The 27694-nt window shown below is 40.8% G+C and overlaps 1 protein-coding gene across 1 annotated transcript; it reads left to right on the forward strand.

Moving 5' to 3' along the window:
• The first annotated feature begins 10386 nt into the window (after positions 1–10386).
• On the forward strand, positions 10387–12115 carry LOC148010196 (protein VASCULATURE COMPLEXITY AND CONNECTIVITY-like). The gene is made up of 3 exons (XM_087673379.1): positions 10387–10683; positions 10804–11009; positions 11593–12115. Exons 1-3 carry the CDS (start codon positions 10588–10590, stop codon positions 11867–11869), a joined length of 579 nt encoding a protein of 192 aa, XP_087529505.1. The 5' UTR covers positions 10387–10587; the 3' UTR covers positions 11870–12115.
• Positions 12116–27694: the final 15579 nt, after the last annotated feature.

The raw sequence follows: 27694 nt of genomic DNA on the forward strand, positions 1-27694 counted from the left end.
ATTACAAACTGTTCCTACGCATTATCGCATTAAAGCAGCATTCTTAGGCACAAGGTATAATGGAACACAAGAGGTGCATGATTTAGATATTCAAATTGGTGAATATACTGAAAGAAGGAATTTTCTAGTTATACCATTACAGCCCAGTGATATTATCTTAGGTATGCCTTGGCGTCATCAGGATAATCCTGACATAGATTATTCCACCCATTCAATTAAAATTCATTTTCAAGGAAAACACATTACATTGTATGGTATGCATGCATCTAATGCTTTTCCATTGCTTACTCATACTCAAGCTAAACGTGCATTACGCAAAAGTAATAAATCTTATCTAATTTGGGTGAATGAACTGCAAGCTAAAGAAAAACATATGCACCCTAGGCATAAAGAATTCCTTGCACAATTTAAAGATTGTTTTATTGAAGATCTACCACTTGGATTATCTCCTTCATGTCCTGAAGACCACAAAATAAATTTAATTACTGGTACACAACCACCTTGTAAAGCACCATATAGGCATAACCAGATAGAGCAGAAAGAAATTCAAAATCAAGTTGAGGAATTATTAAACAAAGGATTAATTAGACCTACTAGTTCTCCATTTGGTGCACCTATTTTGTTGGTAAAGAAGAATAATAATACTTATCGTATGTGCATTGATTATTGTGCCCTAAATAAGATTACTGTAAAGAATAGATATCCAATTCCTAGGGTCGATGATCTTATGGATAAACTACAAGGTTCTGCCATATTTAGTAAAATAGATCTTAAATTTGGTTATCATCAGGTGAGATTAGATAAATCTGATATATTTAAGACTGCATTTAGAACACAATTTGATCATTATGAATTTCTAGTGACGCCTTTTGGATTGAGTAACGCACCTGCTACATTTAGTAGAATGATGAATCGCATATTTTTGAAATATCAGCATTGTGTTATAGTATTCTTTGATGATATCTTGATATTTAGTAAAAATGAGAAAGAACATTATGAACATCTGTCTTTGGTTTTCAAATTGTTGAAAGATAATCAATTGTATGCTAATCCGGAAAAGAGTGAGTTCTTTCAAATAGAAATTGAATATTTAGGTCATATTGTGTCATCAGAAGGTATTAAGGTTGACCCTAAGAAGATAGAAGCAATGTTGAACTGGCCTATACCCAAAAATGTGCATGAGTTACGTTCTTTTCTAGGTCTTGCTAGTTTTTACAGGAAATTTGTGCGAAATTTTTCATTACTTGCTTTGCCTTTGACTAAACTTTTAAAGAAAGGTATTGTTTATCATTGGTCTGATAATCAACAAAAAAATTTTGATTTATTGAAACAAGCATTAACCCATGCTCCTATATTACAACTACCTGATTTTAATATACCATTCTTTTTAGTAGTTACTGATGCTAGCGGATCTGGAATAGGAGTCGTACTAATGCAAGATAATCATCCCATAGCCTATTCTAGTTGTAAATTGAAACTCTCCGAACTTAAATATTCCACATATGATAAAGAATTGTTAGCTGTTGTACAAGCTTTAAGACAATGGAAACATTACTTAATGGATTCTGAGTTTATGATTAAGATTGATCAACAAAGTATTAAACATTTACTTAGTCAACCTCAAATATCTGACCGACATATCAAATGGGCAGCTTTTATTCAGAGTTTTCATCCTCTTATTCAATATCAACCAGGTAAAGAAAAAGTAGTAGCCGATGCATTAAGTAGAAGACCCACCATTCATAATATTTCTGTTATATCATTTGATTCTCTAACCCCTATGAAAGATACTTATCATCAGGACATTACTTTTCATGTTGATTGGAATAAATTAGTTGGAAATAACTGGATTCCTATTGATTCACTGTCTTACAATGATGGATTCATGTTTTCTGAAAAGAGATTATGTGTTACAGTTCCATTTAGATCTTTTATTTTGAATGAGATTCATTGTCCTCCATATCAAGGTCATAGAGGTATCATATCTACTTTACGTACATTGACTGAAGATTTTTATTGGCCACATATGGACACTGATGTATCTAATGTGGATTCTTTATGCGAGAAGTTGATGGGGACGCCTATCCTTTTCGGGCGTTTCATTAATTTAGTGTGTACATGGGTGATTCCATAGCAGGTGATTCCGCAAAATACATATTAAATTAATAAACGTTTATGAGTTTAGTGATTTATTTATATAGCTGAAGACTGCTAGGTATTCACTTTTGTCAGTTTATTTGTATTATTTTATTAACGATTGTGAATGCTTCAGTTGATGTGTCGAGATAGCAGCAGTGTCAGAGGAAAGCATTGGAAGATAGCGTGTATTCGAGTTATCACTTATATTTTGATGGGCGCATACCTTAGGCATGGCGCCTATATTTTGTCGCGCCTATTTATTAAGGCGTTGGATATTTATTTATTATTTTGTATGCGCATGGGCGCACGATTATGATATTTGTATTTGGACATTGTATTGGGTATGCCTGACTCTTTGGGCGCCCGCCCATTAGCTTTATTTCTATTTTGTGCTAAAGCAAACTCAAAAGCCAAAAGCGTGCTATTTTGTAATTTGGGCTATTTTTTGAGCTTGAAGATGATTAATACATAAAATACATGCTTTGTGGAGCGCTCACACAAGGCATGGGGGAAATTGCACCCAATTGGTCTCTTGTTCATGTCGTGCATGCTTTCTACCTTGAGTTTTGTGCAAAAAGTAGAGTTCTTTTGTTCTTGGGGACCTTCCAGCGCTCACTACGCGAGCATACAGCATCCGATCTGCACACCATTGATGCACTAGGATGGTTGATGGAGCATGAAGTGAAAGAAGGCATGATGAGAGGAATTAAACTCCTAGACAAATCTGATATGTTGCTGAACTAGTTTGCTGATGATACGAATGGATTAGTAAATAATGATCCAGAATCAATTAAGACATTCTAGGGTTGTATCTAGACCTTTTGTATGGCCTTTGGATCACTGGTTAATCTTGGAAAAACTGGGATTAAGTCCTTAATCAAGCCTCCTCCCCAATGGTTATTGGATGAAGGGTGCAAATAGATAGAAGATGGACATGTGTTCAAATTACTGGGGATACCTATGGGCTTTGTTGACTACTCTGTCCAATATTAAAAACTTTACTTTCCCATGGGCTGCACTAGACTCCATCTGGTTTAGTGTGTTCCATAGTTGCATAGAAGAGGACCAGGTAAGTTAGGCATTTAAATTAAACAAAAATAAAGTAATAAGCTGGAAGGACATATGGGACTATAATAGGGGGGATTGGGCTACTTTTGACTCCCTCAGAGAAAGGTATGCTTTATCACTCTCACATATCACATTAATACAACAAAGAATTAACTGCTAGGACCCGAGGGTGTGTAAGACTATTCAACTAAATATGAAATTTAACATCAGAGGAATCTGCTAGCCAGACAATAAGCCTCTACTAACAATCCCATATATTAAAACAAAAAAAAACTTCTTGTACATAAGGCTTAATAAGAGATGGAAAGTAAATTGGCACCCCATTCAATGGAAATACATATTTGGAATGATTTGGAATAGTGTAAATCAACCCAAAGTTTGTTGTTTGCCCAGGAACGTGCCCCGTAAGAAGAGACTGGAAGCGAGAAGGTTGGTCATAGTAAGGCAACAAGAGTAGCTAATGGAAGTATCCCCCACATCCTCTATAGAATATGTTTTGGAAGATCTACATAAGAGAGCTCAGCATTGTAGCATGAAATTCGGCTTCATACAGATAGAATGAAGCAAAGTTCATGGTGAAATTAAGGAAGCTTCTTTGTTTTGGACCCTAAATGGTTGCAAGCATATATTCCTTAGCGTTTTTGTAATGGCTTTAGGCAACCTCCGTTCTTTTTGCCTAACATCTAAACGATCATTTCTCGCATTTGGTTAGACTTCCAGCTAAAAAAATCATTGCAGTAACTTTTTTTTCCTTCTTACCTTAATGCACTTTAATGTTTTCACGAAAAAAAAAGTCACCTTTATAAGTTACCGTCTAAGAAGTCAAGCTATATTTTGTCAGCTTATATATGCATATATATATATATATATATATGTAAATTAAAATACTCTACGTCAGACGGGTTCGCTTCAACTTAAAACTTGTTACCTTGACAAAAGTCTTTCTCAATTCTTTGAAAGAAGGAAATAAATCCTCTTGGAGAGAGAGAGAGAGAGAGAGAGAGAGAGTGAAAAAACTCTTTTGAGGCGGTAAGGCGAGCGAGTAGAGAAACAGTCCTGTCCGAGTCCGAACCCTAGCAGGGGTCCGAGTTCGAGTCCGAACCCTAGCAGGGGTCCGAGTTTGAGCTCGTGCCTGCACGCTCGCTCTTTGGCCTTTTGGCCGAGGGCTAGGGCATGCTGCTACTCCGACGCGACGAGTTACATGTGTGAGGAAGGCTCTCATAGCATTTTGTGGTCCTCTGTCTCCTCTCGTGCCGCCCGACGGGGCGGTAGAGTCTGTGTCTCGAGAGATGCAGAGCCTGATCGCTGTTCAGACTGAGCCGCAGTTTGGCACCATGTCCTTGCCTATCATGTAGACGACACCCTTTTCTTTCTCGCATCATGAGTCGGACATGGCGACTACAGTACAAAGGTCATTTGGGAAAGTAGTGGGAAACCCACTATTTAATGGATTCCCCGCACAGCTTGCAGGTCTCGGACCTATTGGGCAGCATGCAGAACATCACCAGATAAAAGAGGAGACGGATTGTCCTCAGGATATGGACCCGTCCACCTGGGAGGCGTTGCAGATCAACTGGCAAGTGGCTGTTTTGGAAGCCCCGCGGTCCAAAGGACGTGTCCCCAAGAAACTGAAGGAACTGACGACTTTGCAACTTCTCGAAGTCAGCCGCGTCTTCCTCAACGAAGTGAATATAAGGCTCAAGCAGAAATGCAAAAAGGACAACAGGATGCCGTCACCCCCCCCAAAGCGTATCCGGAACCAGGCCGTATCCAATCAAATAGGTTTGTCAGGTACGCAATTCCGTCTTTCTATCCCTGCTATTGAGTTAAATAAGCTAACCCTCTCCTACTATCAGTCAAGAGCGCTGATCGGACTCTGTCATGGGGCGCGTCCCCCCTGGATTTTCTACGTAATTGGCTTAGGCAAAACTGGGAACCTATTGGGGGGAAGCCTATTTCCATCCAATACCTCCCAAACAACTACTTCTTCTTTTTGTTTGAAAATGAGTACTCAGCCCTTACCCTCCTTAGCCATGGGCAATGGATGCTTAGAAGCTCCCCACTGTCCCTATTCAAGTGGACACCAGAATTCGACCCCTCGGGTCCCAAGCTGACCTGCCTCCCGATCTGGGTCGAATTCCCAAACCTGCCGCTACATCTTTACCCCTTTCTGAAAACACTAGCAACTCCCCTGGGTAGATTGCTAGGGCAAAGACCATACACGGACATTAACCCGCGCTGACACCCCCAGCTACTAATAGAAATTGATCTGAGTAAATCCCTAATTGATACATTGCTGATCACTGACATAGGGGGCAATTTTGTGAAGAATCAACCTGTCCTCTATAAAAATCTCCCTAATGCCTGTTTTAAGTGCCTAAAAATTGGACATTTCGTTCGAGACTGCCCAGAGTGGAAGGTCAGAGTGAGTCCAGAACCCGACAAGACAAATCCCCATCCTAAAACCGGGGAACCTCAAAGTGATGGGTTTCAAACGGTCAGTAGGAAGGATAAGAGCAAAAATCAGTCAACCCAGAAACAAAATAGTAATAATAAGAGTAGAAACATCAATAACAATAGATACTCCCCCCTTCTCATGAACTTAGTGGATACATCAGAAGGGAATGGTGAAAAGGGGGAGAATGAAGATAAGGGGGAGGATATTACAACGGAGCTTGTCTCTGATGAGGTAATAGTGGAGGAAACTCAGGGAGATTTCAAGGGGCAGAACACCAGGCCTGAGGAAAATGCAATGCAATCAGAAAACCTAAACTTTGACCTTAACGAACAGAATGAAGACGTCGAGTTCTCGCAGGCAGAGGAAGAGGAACTACCAATGGGGAGAGACTCCCCTCTCAGCCCCATCCCTGCTGAAAGTCCAGTTAAAGAGGTAGGTAATAGTCAAAACGCCAAAAGAAGGTACTCAAGCGTAGGGCAAAGTGCGAGTAACCCATTTGGGCAAACAAAGGGTCCCCAGAAGAAAGGGAAACCAAAAAAAACATAAATATGGTAATGAATAAACTAAAAATTGTTTCTTATAACATCAAGGGATTGACTGAACCCAAAAGGGCAACTATACTCAGGGAATGGCTCAAAGTTAGTGCCATCCTCCCTGATGTCATTTGCCTACAGGAAATCAAAGGTGTCAGGCCCCCCTCTTCTTAAGAATTTGCAGTCAGTGTCCAAGGAATATGTATGGTTCACAACAAACCACACCAATAGAAGAGGAGGAACATGCATTGGTGTCTCCGTCAAAATTAAGGACCTAATATGTAAGACAATTATAGATAAGGACAATCACTGGGTGGCAGCCCTTTTTAAGAATCAGGAAGAGATAGCTATTGTTTCAGTATATGCCCCTAATACCTCTTTTGAAAGATGCAGGCTGTGGGACTCATTTCAGGTTATCAATTGCCCCATCATCATCGCAGGTGATTTCAATATGGTTGAAACATGCAAAGACAGGTATTTGGAAAAAGGTTCATGTCTTGCAGGAACTGAAAGAAGTAAGTGGTTGGTAACTAAAGCCTACCATGGGCTCACGGATGTCAGTGAACAGCTAGGATTTACGTGGAGTAACAATCAAAGTGGATCCTCTTTACGTAAGGCTAGACTAGATAGATTTTATGTTTCTGCTGGATTACTGGCCTCCTATGCCAATATTAAAGCAAAAGTATTTAACAACTTAGTCATGTCTGATCATAAGCCTATTCAACTGACACTCTCTAACTCGTCCCAAATAATTAGGGCTGGCTGGTTTCATGCAGACCCCAGACTTTTCCAAAACAAAGTAGTCAGAGAATCAATCCAAAAAATCTGGACATTGGCCTTCCAACAAACATTATCCCCAGCTCACTCATGGACTAAAGCCATTAGGGACACCCAACTATTCTTGAGGGATTTAAAAATGAAAAAGACCCAGCAGGTTAGGGAACATAGAGCTAGGCAATACTCAGCATATAAAAACTTGGAGACCAGGATAGAGGCGAGGGAGAGCCAATTGCAATAGGAGCTACAAAGAATCAAGCAGGAACTAAGAGCTGCTATGGACATACAACTCTTCACTGGGCAATGGTGGGCTGGCAAAGCATATAAACCCACCAAAGAAATGTTCCAAGTCCTTAGGAAAAAAAAGAATAGAGACTCCATCCCTATGCTTAGAAAGGAAGATCGTACACTTGCGCAAAACAATGGGGAGAATCTCCTTATAGCCAAGGAGTTTTTCTCTAAAATGTTTAGCTCCCCTAGAGAGAGGTCACCGGAAGAGACAATCGCTAAAGCTGAAATAGCGATGGCCAGGAGGAAAGTTGTCCCCCCAAGCTTGGCTGAGGTTCTAGATGGGGAACTCTCAGCGATTGAGATCAATGACGCTATTGACTCTCTCGCATCAGGGAAAAGTCCAGGGATTGACGGCCTTCCGAATGAATTCTTCAAAGAATACAAAGACTTTCTTATTCCACCCCTTCTCATGGTATGGAGGGAATCCCTAAAATTTGGAGCCTTGCCTCATAGAATTAATGAAGGGATAGTCAAGCTAATCCATAAGAGGGATGACAAAGAGCTTCTAGCTAATTGGAGACCCATAACGTGTCTCACTTCAGCTTATAAGGTCTTTGCTAAAGCCATAGCTAGGAGGCTATCTGACCAACTTGACCACTGGATAAGAAAATAAAAAAAAGGATTCATTAAAGGGAGATACATCCTAGACTCAATAATTGCCCTTTGGGAAGGCATCGAACAAGCCCAAAGAACCAGCCAAGATTTTGTTTTCTTCAAGATTGATTTTGACAAGGCGTATGATAGGTTAGAATGGGATTTTATCCTTCAATCCCTTCAAGATATGGGACTAGGGAGGAAGTTCACTAAATATGTTAGTACCCTCTTTGGTAATGCTTCCACCAGCATAGCCATCAATGGAGAAATGACTGACTCCTTCCCATTGAGGAGATCCATCAGACAGGGCTGCCCTCTCGCCCCCTTGTTGTTTGCCATTGCAGCGGATGCTCTAGGGTGGCTCATCCAAGCTGAGATTGATAAGGGCAATCTTAAAGGTATCAAACTCCCTAACAACAAAGACATGGTTCTCAACCAGTTTGCTGATGATACAAATGGTACAGTCAATAACGATCCAATCTCACTAGTGGCCTTTTGGAACTGCTTGCAAACCTTTTGCAAGGCTTCGGGATCTGTGATCAACCCCAACAAAACAGGAATTAAAACACTAATTAGTCCTAGTCCTAGATGGCTCCTAGATGAAGGATGTAAGGAGCTGGAAACAGGCAAAGTATTTAGACTATTAGGAATACCCATGGGCTTTGGAATTTCAATGAAACAAAGATGGGACCGGGTTCTGGAAAAAATCAGGGGCAAGTTTGAAAAATTGAAAGGGATGCAGCTCAATATGGCTGGAAGATGCATGGTGCTTAAACACATTCTAATTCCATCCACAATATACTTTTTGGCTTGCTGGAAACCCTCTAAGGCAGGAATGAAACAACTAGAACAGCTAGGGAGGAACTTTCTATGGAGTGGGGATGGAGAACAATTCAAGGTACCAAAAGTTTCTTGGGCTATATGTACTACGCCCAAAAAATTAGGTGGTCTGGGGCTGCCCAACCTACGCATCCTGGGGCTGACAAACTGGCAGCCAAATGGATTGCAAGAAGTATCATCAGGGAGGAAGAAGACTGGATTACTTTAATCAAGGCAGCCACTGGAAAATTTCAGGTTAAGGGATGCCCTAAATGGAAATTCCTAGACCCACTAACTATAACTATCTGTCCTGTCAATCTGAAACCTAAAGACTGTTCGCCCCTGGCCAAAGGACTTTGGGAGGCCTGGTTCAAGTACAAGAACCTGCTAATCCCCTCACCCCTCCCCAGCCTCACTCGGCCCTGGTGTTCCCAGGACTCTATCTGGTTCAGCTTCCATAAGGGAGCAATCCCAGACAACCAGGTGAACTTAGCATACAAGCTATTTAAGAAAGGAATTAGAATCTGGAGGGACATATGGGTTCCATGCCTGAAAACGTGGATGACTGGGACACAACTGAAGCATACATTCCAACTTAAAAGACAGGAACTAGAACTGGTGACTGGAAGGGTACTCTTGTGGGAATCTAACGTGCCGGTTATGAACAATCTCAACCACCATTTCAATCACAGGGGAATCAGGTTATTAGGGGACAAACCACTGCTCCCCCTGCCTGACTTGATAAATAGCAATGCTCCACTTTGCAATAAACTGAATAACAGATGGCATATTAATTGGACAGTAGATCAGTGGAACTATAGGTTTAAAAACATTTGGGTTCCCTCTATTCAACCAAAGATGTCCTGTCTGATGTGGCTCATTACCCTCAAAAGTCTATGGACTAATGAGAGAGCACACAAAGCTGGTTTGGGGAATGGTCTATGTCCAAGGTGTGGACAACAGGCAGAATCAATTTCACATATTTTTCTTAACTGTACCAAAAATGCTAACATCTTGTGTTTTCTGCAGGTTACAGTCTTCAAGTATCACCCCACTAAACTCACCTGGAAGGAGGTGCTATTAGGGGAAATCTATGGTCTTTCCCCTTCAATTTGGAATTGGATCAGAAGCTATTTACTTGTGGCACATTTGGTTGAGTAGGAACAAGAGAGTGTTTGAAAACACTGATGTTGATCCTATACATGGACTAAAATCTGACCTCCTGTTACAGGTTGAGAAAGACACAGCTACCATCCTCAAGCAACATGAAGACAGCCTAAAGAAGGGACTAGAAACTGCAGCTAAGGTGGATGTGGCAGCAATTCTTGTGGACATCTAGAAGAAAGCTGAAAATTGAAAAGGCTTCAGTTATTTTGGCTACTTTTTGGGGTTTAAGCTGAATATGTCCACTAATGTAACGGTAGCTTCCCGGGACTGAAGCAATAGTTTAATCATGCAACTGTAAACCAGACTTTTCGATATTAATACATCATTTTTCTGCTTCCTTCAAAAAAAGAAATCCTCTTTAAATTTCGAAAAATATAATTATATTTGTTAAATATATGAATAAGATACCGTCTCAATGGGGATACTCCTTTCTCGGATGATGACGAAAAGGATTTACTTCCTCTTCCTCGTCGCGGGTTTCAATACGAGCAGAACGCGTACACGGTACACCTCTAGACGCGCAATTACGTTACAATATGTCCCAACAATTTACAAGTCTTTCGAAGATATTTCTGGCGCTGACGCGGTCCCTCCCTCGTTCTCTGCTCCCCCCGCCCGCCCCTTCTCTCTCGCCCGCTCGCAATCGGTCGACCGATCAAAAGCGCGCGCAAATATCCACCTCTGAAAGACCAGCTGTTGCAGCTCTAATCCATTCACGTATACGAGGAAAGCAGGCACAAGATGAGGGCATCGCAAGCGGTGGTTTGTCTGGTGGTGGGATTTCTTGGTCTCGTCGCATTTATCTTCGGCATAGCAGCAGAATCGAACCGAGTCAAGGTTTTCTCTCTCTCTCTCTCTCTCTCTCTCTGATCGCGTGCGCGCGCGCGCATTGGAAATTGGAATATGATTATGAGTCTGGTACTGAGGCACAATACAATTCACCTATCATAATGGCAGGTGGAGGACGTTACGTTCTCTTCTGATGGGCAGAAGTGCCGCTATTCAAGCAGCCCGGCGTGCGGGCTGGGAGTGATAGGGGCGTTGTGTATCGTGGTGGCGCAGATTGTGGGCAACGCCTCCGGAGGCTGCGTCTGCTGCTGCGCTAGAACTGCCCTCTCTTCAACACCCAAAGCTCTTGCGATCGTGTGTCTCATCTTCTCCTGGTATGTCCTATTCCCCAGAAAGCCCAGTACATGAAGGTTTCATAGTAAAGCAGTCTTCCAAGTTCCAAGTTCCAAGTTCCGACTGGCGATTCAGAATTGCATTTTTTCAAGGGTAGCATTGATTTGGAGGAGTCGCACTTAGAATTTGATTTCCAAGGCCGGTAGCATTAATTTGAAGCTGGAGTAGCACTCGGAATTTCACATTCAAGGGTGGCATCGTGCACATGTTAATGTCCAGCTGCGATTCCATTATGCGTAGCAGCGCAGGTAGCGTATGTAGTAATTAGGGAAGGTGCCGGATTATGGGTAGATAACTAGAGAGCAAGGACTCAGGAGGACAGGCTCTGTTGTTCGATGGGAGTAGCTGAGAGACAAATAGAGAGTATGACTTTTTTTATTTAAAAAAATTAAATAAAAAGCGTGTTTTTCCTCGTTGAACGGCGGTAATTCATATGTTTTCCTGTTTATCTCGCAAGGCTTATTAATAATATTTCCTGATACAGCATAACTGTGGCAGAAGTTACGAGAACGTATGTAAACGAGGCTTGTTTATAATTTTCCTTTTTGGGTTCACGTTTGACAGGATCTTATCGGTACTGAGCTTTCTATTCTTGCTTGGTGCGGGAGTGCTTAATTCATCTGTAACCCGCGATACGGACAACGAGGGGAGGTGCCCATATCCTGCGTCCTGGGTGTTTCCGGTGGGTGCATGCTTGGCCCTGGTGGCTACCGTTACCCTCTTGGCCTACTACCTCGCAGCCACCAGTCGCACCTCCCGCGCACCGCTAGCCCCTCCCGTCGCTACAGTCGTCGAAATGCCACCCGGCTACTATAACCCGACCGCCCCTTACTATAAATAAGTAAGTAAAACCTAGTTTTTGCCATTACCCACGCACCTTTCTCATTCCTATTATAATATGGCACCTCTGAAATCTCGTTGTCCCCATATTGTAATTGACACCGCCCAAGCCTTCCTTTCAATGGGATTTAAGATTCCCATCTCACATCCTTATCGAAACATATATGATCCTTTAGTCCCCATGTGACAATGTGACATTGTTATCGAAACATATATGATCCTGTGTGGCAATGACATTTATCTTGCATGTGCTGTGCTTATGATGCATCCCCTACCATATGAGATTTTTTCCATTGGGGCTATGATGTTTGTCATTTCCTAGACTAGTGAAGTGTTGATTAAAAATAGTTCTCCTCTCTTTTGTTTTGTTTTGTTTTTTTTTTCTAATAACATGCCAACTTTTATAGGTATTGCTCTTATCAAGGCACTACATTTTAGCTAATCCCACAATTGTCACTTGATTAGCTTTGCTCACAAGGAAATGGTGCATCAACAAGTTGGCTCTCTAAAAAAATAACTCCTTCTAACTAGACCTTGTTCCATTTTCCAACCTTTCTCGCATGCACACACGCATGTGCATGCACACAGAGGGTATGTTGTGATGCACATGTGCCCTCTCGGTTTATCTTTGCATAACTTATTGAAAATACAATTATGTGTATTTTTGTTAGCTAAAAGCTATAGTTTATAATACATCTCATCAAGCTACATGCACCATGTAGCATAATGTGATATTAATCCCATTAGATCCCTAGACTTCATCATGAGTGCCATGTACTTTTGAATGCTAATTTTCCTTCATGTGCTTCCATGATTTAAAAAATAGATGGTGGAATTATTATAACTAGATATCTATAATGAGGTGGTATTTGCTCAATCCTTGGTTTATATAGAAAGCATTTCCTTGAGAAGATGATCAACTTTCCAATTCTTTTTTTAAAGTTTTTGCCTTGAAAATTGATGCCAATATATTGAGGTGCTTATTTATTGCCAGCTTTTTTTTTTCACAATCACCATAATTTTGTCAATATTGATTGTCTACATTGTACGGCATGATTGTTGACTTTTGAACTAATTCAAGGTTCTATGTCTCATATATTATCTTGTGATAACCCTACATAGACTAATGTAAATCATAAAAGGAAATAGTTTAATAAATATGTAGCTCAAATTTCCTTTCTACAAAAGCTGCAACATGTATATAACCATATTAAAATACATCCACTTTGAAAATCGGTGTTCAACAACTTATAAAATCTAAATTGTAGTTAAAATACAAGGTGACAAGAGGCTAGCAAGTTGAGAGTAGAGGTTAGGTCCCAATATAACATCAAAGATTCTCACAATAAATAACTTATATAAAGCATCTCTACACCACACATGCAATATAAATGCAAATACTTAAATATAAACACACACATACATATACATATTATGTATATATCTACACATATATATCATGGATCCCTTTAAGAACCTATCTATATATGTATCTTATAGAATATATGGCTAAAGTTTTAGCTTAGACTTTAGAAAATGAGGTAATTTTTTGTCTAAATTAAAAAAATTATTATAATATGTCTTGTGAATATTTTCAACGAGACTAGTAAAGATATAGAACTTGAAAAGTGTTGTTTTTAGACTAATAATGGTAGAATTTTCTCAATAATAATATGGCAAAAGCATAGACGCAAGATAGTTGACCATGTTAATAGAAAAAAAGTAGTATGAATAAAGCAAGGTAAATCCATGAAATACAAAATTATCAAAGCTCAATCTTATTGGGAATAAATATCCACAGATAATGTATTCATCAAATATAATACAACAATGACCTACATTTTTTATTGAAGAGTATTTCTATTCAGGTTTGTTATAATAGTTGATGATATTGGTACCGTTGACCTTGTATTGATTGAAGGAAGTGAGCCTTGAAGTGAAAGCATGGAGCAAAAGCAAGAGCTATGGTGGAAGAAGCAAGAGTAAGAGAGAGAGAGAGAGAGAGAGAGAGAGAGAGAGAGAGAGAGGAAATGTGGAAACTCCAACAATCACAATGTGTAATTCATGGGATCTAAAACAGGCCGGCACTGGTTATGGTACTAGCCGGACCTCATGCACACAACAGACAATCCCACCACACGGCCTCACGTGCCAAGAGCGTCCGAGCCTCACTCTACACTAATCGATTCTACATTTGTATTGAGTCATAGTTCAATGTCCACCATCTCTTCTATAAGGAGACCCCATAACATATAGGCATAGCACCTCATAACACAAACATAAGGAAGCTTCTCTCGGATGATTACCGCGCGGCTCCACTACGACTCTCCTATACCTCGGGGATTGGCCCTAAGATACGTCGCTCCAACATAAAGCACATATGAGACAAGCTTCACTATTTCATCTTGATCATATTCCAAGAGATACCATGTGTCCTTACCACATAATTTCCAAAAACCGATCGACTAGCTTACAGATTAGGTTGTCTCACACTCTCAAGCATAGGCCATCATAACAGAAAATAGGTGCTATGCATCTAGTTTTTTATATGCTAATACCATGGTTGATATGCACATGCAAAAGTGGATGATATTAATTTTTTCAAACATAATTTTCAATCAGACACGTGTAGTGCACAACGATAGTACTGAGACAATGCTTATGCTACTATCCTCTTAATTAAAATACATCAAACCCTATAGCATGCTATGCATTAGAAAAATCAATAATAAACAATACTCAAATGGTATCATTCAAACACCCCACCCTCTACTTTTAGGTATTGCTTCTGTTGCATAGGTATAGGGGTTTATTTTGTCATATTTTGATTATGAAAATGATAAATCATAAAATTTGACAAAGAGATAGGGCAAACTGAGGCTAAACCTCATGCTCCATTACTACCATACATTCACAAACACTCATTATATTTTTTCTCATTTTTATGAAGCATATTTCTATTTTTTTCTATTTTTTAAATTTTTAGAGTTTATTTATCAATAATCACTATTATTTTTTTATTTTATTTATACCAATAATTTTAAATTATTAAAATTTAATTTTATTTTTTATATTTTCTCATAGGAACACATTTCACCCACCCAAAATGACAAAACCATGATTTTACCCCTAAACATTGCATTTCGAGTTTGCGGGATTTAAATAGCGCATGTAAATCATTATGAAATCAAAATTTTATGATATACAACAATTAAACATGATGCAATCAGCACTCAAACCAATTTTCATCACATAAGAACATCATTTCCATCATAAAACGTCATAAAAGCTTCATTTCTTTCATAAAAAATAGTCATACTGTGTTTCTACAAAACCCACGATGCATTAAATGACTATGTGACTAGCGGATGGAGCCTCTATTGCTCTCAAATCCATGCTGCACATCAATCTTCAGCGTCTCCGTTAATCTCTATCATCGTTTGCTTCTATCTCATTCCGGATGCCTCCTTCAAGATAGTGCGCATGAACAACCCATAGAGGGAAGAGAGAGAAAGATTGATTTCTGTTCTTCCCTTCCAGGCAGCCTTTGGACGAGCGAAGACTAGCAATATGGATTGTATGAAAGATGTAGATCATGGATGAAATCGGTTGGGGGGGGGGGGGGGGGGGGGGTTGTTCTCAACCACCATAGCCCCCCCTTCTCTCCAAAATTGTCGCTAGGAGTACGTCGCCATGTTTTTTAAAAAATGAAAAAATGACACCCCCCACGAAATCTTTTTTTTCAGGGGGCCCCAAGGGGAGCCCCAAAGGGTCACACCCTTTTTCCTAAAGTTCTTCTCCACTTACTCCTCTTTTAGGCTTTGGACCGTGGGCACCCCCATTCTCGTGTTTGACGTCAGATTTGACTTCTGAAAATTTGTGGGCATCCATCTTGAGGTTGGACACTGCCTGGCATCTCTCGGGATCCAATCCGACGTCATGGAAAATTATGAAAATTCCCCAACCGTGGCTGAGTGGGTCTTTAAAGCTCTTTTGGAGTCCCAACTGCTTGCTGCTTAAAATCATATTGACTGCAGTTGCCGCCTTCAACAAAGTCTATTTTTCCCTTGAAATTCAAAAATTTTGGCTAATTTTAAGCACTTCTTGGAGTCAAAAAATAGCTCTCATTGGCGACCACGAGATAGGGCGACTCAGCTCGTCGAATCCCACGAACAGATCTACACAAAAACACAACCATAAAGAGCATCAAGCTGATACAAAATAGATACACAATAAAACACATCACAGCTCTCACCCTACCCCCTTACAAAAACAATGCATGAAATACACAAGGAGTAGGCCTAGCATAATCTGACAACAAGCTCAAAGCTAGTCACTAACCGACTGCTCCAACATGGCCAAGCAAAAAAGAACTATCAAAGATGTCATCCTAAGTGGGGGTGTGCACTACCTACCTAATCGACGACAACGCAACTAGGTTCTCCTACTAGGCGAGGACTCTTATAGCCTGTCCAAGAAATAGTCTTTTAGCACATTTTCCTTTTAGGACTTTATTTTCCATACCGGGCGTGTAAAAAGGAGGGAGCTGAGCGTAGTGACCCAATGAGAACAGGGCATCCACCTCAGGTCCTGTCTCCATATCCAAGAGCCTACCAAGCCCTCACAAGGTATCACTTAATCCTTTTTTGATTTTCACTTTTATTTTCGCTCCAACCTTCCTTATTGTTATTTACTTTTCAGCTAGATGCCACCCCTAGGAAGACAAGGCATTGGCCCTAGGTCTGACTCGTTCCTAGGAACCTACTAGGCCTTCGCAAGGCAATGCAATGAACAACTGCTCTAGGAGGGTTCTCTTTTTCTTTTCTTTGCTATTTTTGTAGGGGTTAGAATCCCTTTTTACACACCTCTGTATAGTCATATATTTTCAGCCATTCAGGATTTTACTTATTTGCATCATCATTTTGTCTGGCAGGCTTTTTTAACTATCTCATAAGTAACGGAAACTCATAGAACTCCAGTGGTCGTTTATACGGCCAACTGCTAAGGTATAATTCATTCTCTCCGAATACATCCAGCATTCGATCCGGGATCAATTTCGACTTGGCAAGATCCCAAGGGTTTCGTTGCTTGTTTACCCTTTATTCTTGGGTTAAGGTTTATACCCTGTTAACCCAAATTGTCAATACCTTAAGTTTCCTTATATTAAGGTCAATACATCCTAGACAACCCCGTTGTCTTCACTTGATTGGTCAATTGCTTGCTAGGCAATTTATAAATACCCTGACTTGGCAAATCAGCCCTAATGAAGGGATGATGTAGCAGGATGACTACTCATCCTCTAGAAAATTAAACTTGTATTTAGAACTTGCCAAACTTGTTCTACAGAGTGGCAATACCATTTTGTGATCTAGACACAAAACCATGCGACGTTGCAATTTGTTGCACGAGATAAGTGTCGCCCCTAACTTGTGGGATTATTTCTCCCATCACACGGTATCCCTTGGCTAAGAATACCTTTGGTAAAGGGTTTGGGAGTCCTCTTGAGCCAATCCAACCCTAGCCCTACTAGGCCGATAACGCTTTGGCCTTAGGGATCCTAAATTCATATGGAGGTTTAGTATTGGTCAATTTATCCTTAAGGTGAGAACCCTAGATCATTCCTGCACGGCAATTAAGTAACCCTAACATTGTCGAGAATGTGGGTAGGATCTTTGGGATCGAAAATGTTAGGTCGGCAAACCAAGTGCGGTACTAGGCAGAATTTTAGCGCAACTTAACCCTACCTACCACTTACAGGTGATCGTTATACACTAACTAATCATACCTTTAAGATTCTTATGTAAGCTATTCAACTATGCGCGAATTACTTAGTAGATCTAACCAACCCACGATTTAAGATGATTTTTACTTTTAAAGACGCAAATACTTCATTCCAAACTTGCAAGTACTTTCCCCTAAAGATGTAGGTAACTAGGTGAGATGCATCAATCCATGCAAGTATGTAACTTCAAACCATAGACTTGCTTTTATGCAACTTAGAGATAATTCTTTTCCTTGCCCTATACTACGTTAATGCAATGAAATCAAAGCTTTAATATTTTTAATGAAGATGCATTCAAACTTTGATATTTGACTCCATGCATGAGCAAATACCATAGGTTCATCATTAAATTAATCCTTCCTTTAGCACTTAATCCGACTCAAAATGAACTACCATCGCATGCAATTTGCAAGGTACATAAATCCTTTCCATGCATTGCAACTATTCGGACATCATTTTATGTCCGTCTATGATTTATCTTATACACGAATTACAACTAGGAAATTACTACGTAAGAGCATTATGTGTTTATGCCCTATCCTTTTTCGCGATGCAACAAGATGCATTGCACAATTCCGTCTTTCAATTTATGCATCATACGTTTAGAATTTCATCATGACCACGGAAGTGCAAGCAATTGCAAATGCACGACATGCAACTAAATTTTATAAATCGGGTGAGCAAATAAATTTCCCAATGTATTTAAACTTGCCTACGAGAATGCATCCTTTTCATGCAGGAAATTTATCGAAACTTGGGCGTTAAGATTCGGGGTGTTGTCCACTTGCGTACTCGGGTGGAAACTCCCGCGTGTGCGCCTTGCAACTTTTTCTTTGGAGCCATCGATGACGTAGATCACAACCCAACAAATCTTCCTCTTGGCTCTCTTAAGCGCTACGAAACTACTTCTGTCCGATATCTCCTCCTCCGCACAGGACACTAGCCTTGCTGGACACAGTTTTAAAAACCGGGGAAGGCACACATAAACAAGGCTTATGGAGGCCTTTAATGGGAGCTTCCAAAAAGAAGCTTCCAAGCTTCTATTCCAGATGATGTGGAGAGAGAAATGATTGCGAGAGGAGGATGATGACGAAGGAGATGAAGAGGATGATGATTATGATGATGATGGCGATGGTGATGACGGAGGCGGCAACAGCTTGGCCTGGCAGCGGCAGTAGATGGCGGCTTCCATAGGGCGACGGCGGGCAGCATGGCACACGATTCCCTCTCTCTTGCCTCAAGCTTCAAAGGGGGGGTCATATAGTATGAAGGGGGGGGGGGAATAGCCACACACGTGGCTAGTTATATGCCTCCTCCCCCCCATACACTCCTACTCCACACCCACTCCTCTCACACTCCCTCTCCCCTGCCATGCAATGGCTGAAGGGGAGGGAGTTTTTTTATAAAAAAATTTGCACAAATTTATCCATTATCCCTTTTTCTTCCCCCTTGAAGGGGTGTTCCTACGTGGGATATGGGTTTTAAGCCATTGCCTCTTATGTACAATGTGGGCTGGAGTTTGCTAGTGCACGCAGAGGAAGCACTTAGCCCAAAATTTTATTGTTGCGGAAGATTACTTTAGGTTGCTCTTGCGAGGAATTTTGGATCTTGAATATTTTGTAGCGGAAATATTACAAATGAAAATGGGATAAACTCAGAGAAAATGTTAAGTTTCAGTCAAAATGATAAGCCAATACAAATAAATGAGAAACTACCTATTTTCCATGAATAATAAATAGGAAACATAGCAAAAATTTGAAGAAATTAGGATTTTCGCGCTCAAAAAATATGAAAAAAAAAGATTTATGTGTGTGAATGTTTGGCAAGGTTAAAGCATGAGGTTAAGTCTTAGTTTGGTCTCATCCTTTGTGTTATAGTACATGTTTATTATTTTTTACATACCAAAATGATACAAAACAACTATTTACACCTATGCACTGCAGCAACACCTAAACAGTAAGGGGGGAATGAAGTTTGTGCGACGATCTAATTGCTGAAAAGATAAAAATTATGATTTCCCTCTTTGTGCATAGTATTTAGGGATCGTTCCATAATTAAATATCGGTGACTAGTAGCACGAAAGTTCCCATGCTAGTCCCTAAAGTAGTGCAGATGTAAACGCTTAGTTAAAATTCATGAAAGGGTTATTTTTCACACCTCACATGGTTGTTTTTTTAATCATAAATGGTTGTGCACAATCGTCATACACCTTGCATCAAGCATGCCATGTGGTGTCTCTTGGAACTCATTGCACTTGTTTGATAAACTTCGACCAACGCTGAGAGGACAAGAAAGCCAAGCTGTAAGTTTAGACGGGTGCTTCTATTGGGGAAAGTTTTGTGAGGAAAATCAAAATCTCATGGAACGCTGAATTATGAAAGAGTGGAGTTTGTGCGAATGTCATATGTGTTAGCGATGCATCTTGGGGCCAATCCCCAAGGTGTAGGAGAGTCGCAGTGGAGCCGCGGCAATTAGCCGAGAGGTGCTTCCCTATGTGTGTATTACGAGGCATTATGCCTATATATTATGTGATCTCCCTCTGAGGATAAGGTAAGGTGCACGTAGGACTACATATTAGATACAAACACAAAATCATCATAAGAATTTAGTGCAAAGTGAGTGTTAGACGCTCCTGGCCCATGAGGCCGTGTGGTGGGGTTGTCTATCGTATGCATGAGGTCCGGCTAGTGCCATAGCCAGTGCCGGCCCATTTTAGGTCCCATTAGTATGAGATGACTTAGATGAGCTTTGCAAGCCTACGATTATCGTGTCCCTCAACAAGTAGGTTTATTATAATTTTGTCAGGAATAGACAGTCTCCATGAGATATTTGTTGAGATATCGAGCTCCACTCGTGATACGCCAGGGTGACCGTTGTGCATTTATGTCACCGACGTGTTAGTTGCAGATGCGGTTGGTACACCACCCATGAATAATAGCTAGATGACAGCTATCCTTATCTACTCTAGTTCGTGGCTCAGTTAGTATGCCACCTTAGTTATTTGAGTTTGGTTTGAGACCCATATATAGGGTTCTTCTATTTCTTTGTAAGAGAGTTCTTTTTGGCTTACACAACTAAGAAGAGGAAAAAACTGTTTTCAGCCTCCACCCTTGTGTGTATTCCCCCATTGTGCAAGCAAGAAAGCTACAAGTGAGACTCCTTCCTTCTCTCCCACAATCTTGACATGGTATCAGAGCCTTGTTCGTGGTAAGGAGCTCAAGAAAGCAAGCCAAGCTCGCGGTGTTCTGGTAAGAGGAGCAGTGTTGCTTTCATTTTCTGTTTTGGGAGCAGATCTCTGCAGGTAGCACAACCGGAAAGTGCAGGAGTGCATTGTCTCAGGTTGAGACACCCTTCGCGGTGAAGCAAGAGGGAAGTATATGCTGCGGGAGAGGGCTTTAGCCCATGGCGACCTTGTTTTTTTGATTTGAGGCCATTTCGGGGCCTGTTTTGGAGGCGGAAGTTTTCTGCACGCACTCAGGAAAAGGCCCAATTTTATGCTGTGCGACCACTGTTCTACAGGTCGGTGAAAAGTTACTGTAGAAATTGCATCGTATACCTGTGCGCAGAGACATTGGGAGTTACAGAATCATCCCTATTGCCTGTTGATGCAAAATCATCACTAGGAAGTGACTGTGTGGTCATATACCACTTTCGTCAGTTTTGCAGATTAGCCCTTGTGAGGCTGAAGTTGTGTTCTTTGCAGTGACAGAATTTTTTACAGTGTTCTGTAATGGCGTCTGACTCTCTTTCACAGATTGTCACTGAAAAGTTTGACAAGAACAACTTCCAAGCATGGAAGTTTAGAAAGACGAATTTCCTTATGGGAAAAGGATATTGGGAATTTGTTGCAGGAAATGAAGAAGAACCAGTTCTTCCTGATGTTCCCAATCAACAGCAAATGCAGGCATTTAAAGCATGGCATGAGAGAGCCAGGAAAGTTATGTACTGGCTGTCTATCGGCATTTCAGACTCTATGATTGTGCATATTCAAGATGCAAGTACGCCAAAGGAGGCATGGGATACTTTGTCAAAAATGTATAGCACAAATACGCAAGCCAGGAAAATGCAGCTCAAGCAAGAGTTGCATAATGTGCAAAGAGAAAATATGAGCATCAATGACTACCACATGAAGGTGAAGAAGATTGTAGATGCACTTGCTTCCATTGGGTCGCCAGTGGAAGATGATGATTTAGTTTCTGTGACCTTGAATGGTCTAGGAAAGGATTATGCACAGTTTCGGACATCCATTTCAGTTCGTGAAAGATTTCCTGATTTTGAGGAGTTGATTGCTCTTCTAATTTCTGAGGAGCAGAGAAATGGTGGTGCATCTTCTTCAGGAGGAACTTCAAAAGAAACTGTCTTCTACTCAAATGCTGAAAGAGGTAGAGGCAGAGGTAGAGGAGGCCGATTTGGAGGCCGTGGCAGAAATCAGAGTATGCAGCAAACTCAAGAAAACCAGTCCTATGGAGGAGGACGTGGTAACTCTAGAGGCAAGGGGAGCCAAAGAGGTCGTGGTGGATGGCAAAGAGGCCAAAATGCAAATAGTAATGTTGAATGCTACTACTGTGGCAAAATGGGTCATATGGCTAAAGACTGCTATAAAAAGCAGAATGACATCATGAATGGAAAACTGCAACAAGGGAATTATGCATCTTCTAGTAGACAGGGTGATGACAGAAATGAGCATTTGTTTATGGTGCAGCACATGAATAATTCTGTGACAAGTGCAGAAGAAAGCAACGATGTATGGTATGTTGACTCAGGTGCATCAAACCACATGACAGGTCATGCAGAATGGATGGAGGATGCAAGGAAAATGGAAAAACCAGGATTTGTGGAGACTGGTGATGATACTGCACATCCTATTGTGCAGATTGGAAAAATTCCCTTGTCTATGCAGGATGGGAAAAAGAAATACCTGTCCGATGTATTTCATGTCCCGAATATCACCAAGAATCTGGTTTCTGTTGGTCAAATGGTTGAGCAGGGCTTGCAGGTCAGATTTAATCCTCATGGATGCTTTGTTGAGGATATGAAAAATAAAGGTCACTTGATAGCAAAAGGAAAGAAGAAGGGCAGAATGTTTACATTGGATGCAGACATGTCTGAATTGAGTGCAGCAATGTTTGCACATGGGACCAGTGTAGTTGCAGATATTGATATCTGGCATAAACGCATTGGTCATGTTAATGTACAGTGACTTAAATCAATGCAGGCCCAAAATATTGTTGCAGGATTGCCTAAATTCAAGGTTGCAGAAATGCATAAGGTATGTGAAGCCTGTCAGTTTGGAAAACAAGCAAGGAAACCATTTCCTAGACATGTTCAAGAAAGTAAGAAGCCATTGGAATTAATCCACTCTGATGTGTGGACTACTAAAGCTGCATCTCTTGGAGACTGTCATTATTTTGTCACTTTTATTGATGACTATAGCAGAAAAGTTTGGGTGCATTTTATGAAAAAGAAAAGTGAAGTTTTTGGGCATTTCAAAACTCTTAAAGCTATGGTTGAAAAAGAAACAGGTCTGCAGATAAAATGCCTAAGGTCAGATGGAGGGGGAGAGTACCTTTCAAATGAGTTTGTAAGGTTCCTGCAGGAGCATGGCATAAAGCAACAATATTCATGCAGTCATACCCCACAACAAAATGGAATTGCAGAAAGAAAAAACAGGCATATTGGAGAGGTATCTCGTGCCATGCTCAACGAAAAAGACTTGCCAGATTTTTACTGGGCTGAAGCAGTTGCTACAGCAGTCTATATAATGAACAGGACTCCCACTGCAGCAATACATGGCATGACTCCAGAGGAGAGGTATACTGGTAGGAAACCAGATATTTCTCATTTGAAAATTTTTGGTTGCATTGCCTATGTACATGTGCCAGATGAGTTGAGATCCAAGTTGGATCCAAAAGCTGAGAAGTGCATCTTTATTGGTTACTCTCTGCAGCAAAAAGGGTATAGATGCTATAACCCTTCTACTCGTAAGTTTACAGTGAGCAGAGATGTTGTTTTTGATGAGATGAGTAGCTGGTATAAACCAGTAAATGTGATTGATGATGTAGATGCACAAAATGGTAATGCTGCACAGAATTCACAGCAGCAGTCACAAAATATTAGTGGACCTGGAACGTCTTCTAGCAATGGTTCACATTCTTCGCCATGGACAGGCAGATTGAGATCAGGAGAATCTTCTCAAGGCAGTGCAAATAGTGGTATGCAGGTGTCACGAAAAGGAAAAGAGAAGGTTGACCAGCCCATGTTTGATGTGAATGCAGGTCACTCTTATGTGGATGGTGAATCCAGTGGCTCAGAACAGAGCATTGATGATGAGTTGGGTATTCCTTCTATTGTTACACCTGGAGTAAGGAAGACCAGGGATGTTTTGAGAGCACCTGGGAGTGAACCTACTTTGCGCAGGTCTACGAGAGCTAGGTATCCTGTGGATAGGCTGAAATATGATGGATTTACAGCCATTCACTATGCATATATGGTCAAAGTGATACAGGAACCAGAACCCACTTCTTTTGAGCAAGCCATGGGAAAAGAAAAATGGGAGAAAGCCATGGATGAAGAAATGGATGCCTTGGAAGCAAATGCTACATGGGAATTGGTACCTTTGCCTAAAGGTAAAAATGCAATTGGCTGTAAGTGGGTTTATAAGGTAAAGCACAACGCAGATGGTTCTGTGAACAGATACAAGGCAAGATTAGTAGTCAAGGGGTATGCACAAACATATGGCATTGACTATGAAGAAACATTCAGTCCGGTTGCAAGGATGGCAACCGTAAGAGCAGTCATTGCTATGGCTGCATCAAAGGGATGGTCTTTACATCAGATGGATGTAAAGAATGCCTTCTTGCATGGTGATTTGCAAGAAGAGGTCTATATGGAGCAGCCACCAGGTTATGTGCATGCTGTTCATCCTGAGTTTGTTTGCAGGTTGAAGAAATCCTTGTATGGCTTGAAGCAAGCACCTAGAGCATGGTTTGACAAGATAGGACAGTATCTTGTCACTATTGGCTTTCAGATTTCCAAGGCAGATTTCTCACTTTATGTGAGAAAAACAGAGAAAGGTATTATGCTACTTGTCATTTATGTTGATGATTTGATTATGACAGGTGACAGTGATGAAGATATTCTTCATGTGAAAATGCTATTGAAGCAGAAGTTTGAGATGAAGGATTTGGGAGAGCTGCATTATTTCTTGGGCATTGAGGTGATTAGATCACCAAGTGGGATACAGCTCTTGCAGAGGCAATATGGATTGGACATGCTGTCCAAATATGGGATGACAGGCTGTAAGCCTATTTTAGTTCCTTTGGAGCAGAATGTGAAGCTGAGCACAGATGCAGGTGGGCTTCTAGAAGACCCTACTATGTACAGACGCATAGTAGGAAGTTTGATTTATATGACTATTACCAGGCCAGATTTGAGCTATGCTGTTGGATTGGTAAGTCAGTTTATGCAGGCTCCAAGGAAACCGCATTTGGATGCGGCTAGACGCATACTCAGGTATGTGAAGTCCACATTGCAATATGGACTATTTTATGAGACTGGGGTTCAGATACAGTTGCATGGATACACTGATGCTGATTGGGCTGGTAGTATTTCTGATAGACGATCTACCAGTGGATATGTGTTCTCTTTTGGGAGTGCTGCAGTCACTTGGAGCAGCAAGAAACAGCCTACAGTTGCCTTGTCGAGCACAGAGGCTGAGTACAGGGGTGCAGCAATGGCTGCATGTGAGGTAGCTTGGTTGCATAAGCTACTTTATGATATGCATCAGTCTACAGATGGGCCAGTTGTCATTTATTGTGACAACATGAGTAGTATACACTTGGCAAATAACCCAGTCTATCATGCTAGAACAAAGCACATTGAGGTGCATTATCACTATGTGCGAGAGAGGGTTTTACTAGGTCTTATTGATCTAGTTTATGTCAGCACAGAGGATCAGGTAGCTGACATATTCACGAAGGCATTGGGCGCAGAGAAGCTGCGCAAGTTCAGAGACCTGCTTGGTGTGCAGGAATTGGGATTGAGCTCGAGGGGGAGTGTTGAGATATCGAGCTCCACTCGTGATACGCCAGGGTGACCGTTGTGCATTTATGTCACCGACGTGTTAGTTGCAGATGTGGTTGGTACACTGCCCATGAATAATAGCTAGATGACAGCTATCCTTATCTACTCTAGTTCGTGGCTCAGTTAGTATGCCACCTTAGTTATTTGAGTTTGGTTTGAGACCCATATATAGGGTTCTTCTATTTCTTTGTAAGAGAGTTCTTTTTGGCTTACACAACTAAGAAGAGGAAAAAACTGTTTTCAGCCTCCACCCTTGTGTGTATTCCCCCATTGTGCAAGCAAGAAAGCTACAAGTGAGACTCCTTCCTTCTCTCCCACAATCTTGACAATCTTTGGGAGAAAATCCATAATCTCTATGATAAGTAGAGCCTTGCTTCTCAAATGTATTGTCTAAAGAAGCTTACAGACCTTTGTATGAAGGAAGGTACTAGTGTTTCTCAGCATTTGAGTGAGTTGCATGCTATCATTGGCCAATTGTTATTGCAATGTATCGACTTTAAGGACAATGTTCCACCTTTGTTCTTGTTGGTCACACTGCATAAATCTTGGGACACATTTCATGTATTGTTGTGTGTGTAAATATGCTTGAGAATGGGCTTAAATTGTCTAATGTAGAGGGTGCACTCCTGATAGAGGAGATCAATAGAAAGAATGTGGATACTTCTCATACTTTTCATAGTTTGGATGTTTGACAAGTAGTCTAATATCACCAATACCAACTATCTGCAATTTGGTGATATTAGACTGCAGTTTGGTTCAAGTAGTATGTTTGCTTTGCATAATGTTCAACATGTACCAACTCTCACAAAGAGTCTTATCTTTGCTGGCACATTGGATGATGAGAACCTTACTTTGTTTCTTTTGGGGATTTTTCTTAGAAGATCACTTGTGGGAACCTTTTTCTGGCATGTGGTGCCAAGTCTAGCACTTTATATCCCTTTGTTGTATCTGGATCCATAGATCATATTTTATCTATGGCTGCAATTCCACATGTATCTCTTTGGCATTGTCACCTCTGATACATGTCCTTTAAGGGAATGAAAATGCTTACTTATTTTTAGTATCTTTTACTCCTCGACTATAAGTGTTTTGAGTCATGTGATCATTGTTTGTATGGTAGGCAAACACGTAGAACATATAAGAAGTCTAGCACTTTGTGCGTGGGTAATCCTTTGGCTCTTGTTCATTCTAATGTTAGTGAACCTATGCCCTATCAGTCATTAGGAGGTGCAAACTACTTTGTCACATTCATTGATGATTACTCACATAAGGTCTGTGCATATCCCATAAAGCTAAAATATTATGTTTTGGCTACCTTTTAGCATTGGTTAAAAACCAATCTGGGTATATAAGGATGAAATGCCTATTGTTAGATAATGGGGGTGAGTATGTCTCTAAAGCCTTTGAGAAGTTTCACAATGAAAGGGGTATTAAGTGTCACTTGACCACCCCATACACCCCAACCCAGAATGGTATGGATGGGTGCATGAACAAGACAATACAGGAAAGGGTTCATAGTATGCTTAGCTAGGTAGGTTTACCGCAACAATTTTGGGCGAGGCAGTGACTATTGTAGACTTGATCAATCGATCTCCTTGCCATTCAATTAACTTTCAGATTGCAAAGGAGATGTGGTTTGGAAAACATTCCTCATATAATCATTTTCATGTCTTTGGTTGTGAGGCTTAAAGAGCACTTCTAGATGTGTATGTGATACCATAATTAAGTGTTCCCTTCAAGTATCTAAGCACCCACATCTCATCTCTCCAATGACTTTCTCGGGGTTTGTTTGAGAACCTACTCAAAATCCCAACAATAAAATTGATATCTAGCATGGTGTTACACAAGTAGATGAGGCTACCAACCAACCTCCTGTACCTTCCAATGTTTGCTACTATTGATGTATCCTCAATGGATAACTTCAAATTGACCTCCATAGGTGTAGCTATCTCATTACACTCA

Source organism: Lygodium microphyllum, chromosome 30 (assembly GCF_053477565.2).
Source record: "Lygodium microphyllum isolate KBCC chromosome 30, Lygodium_microphyllum_v1.1.10, whole genome shotgun sequence".
Lineage (NCBI taxonomy): Eukaryota > Viridiplantae > Streptophyta > Polypodiopsida > Schizaeales > Lygodiaceae > Lygodium > Lygodium microphyllum.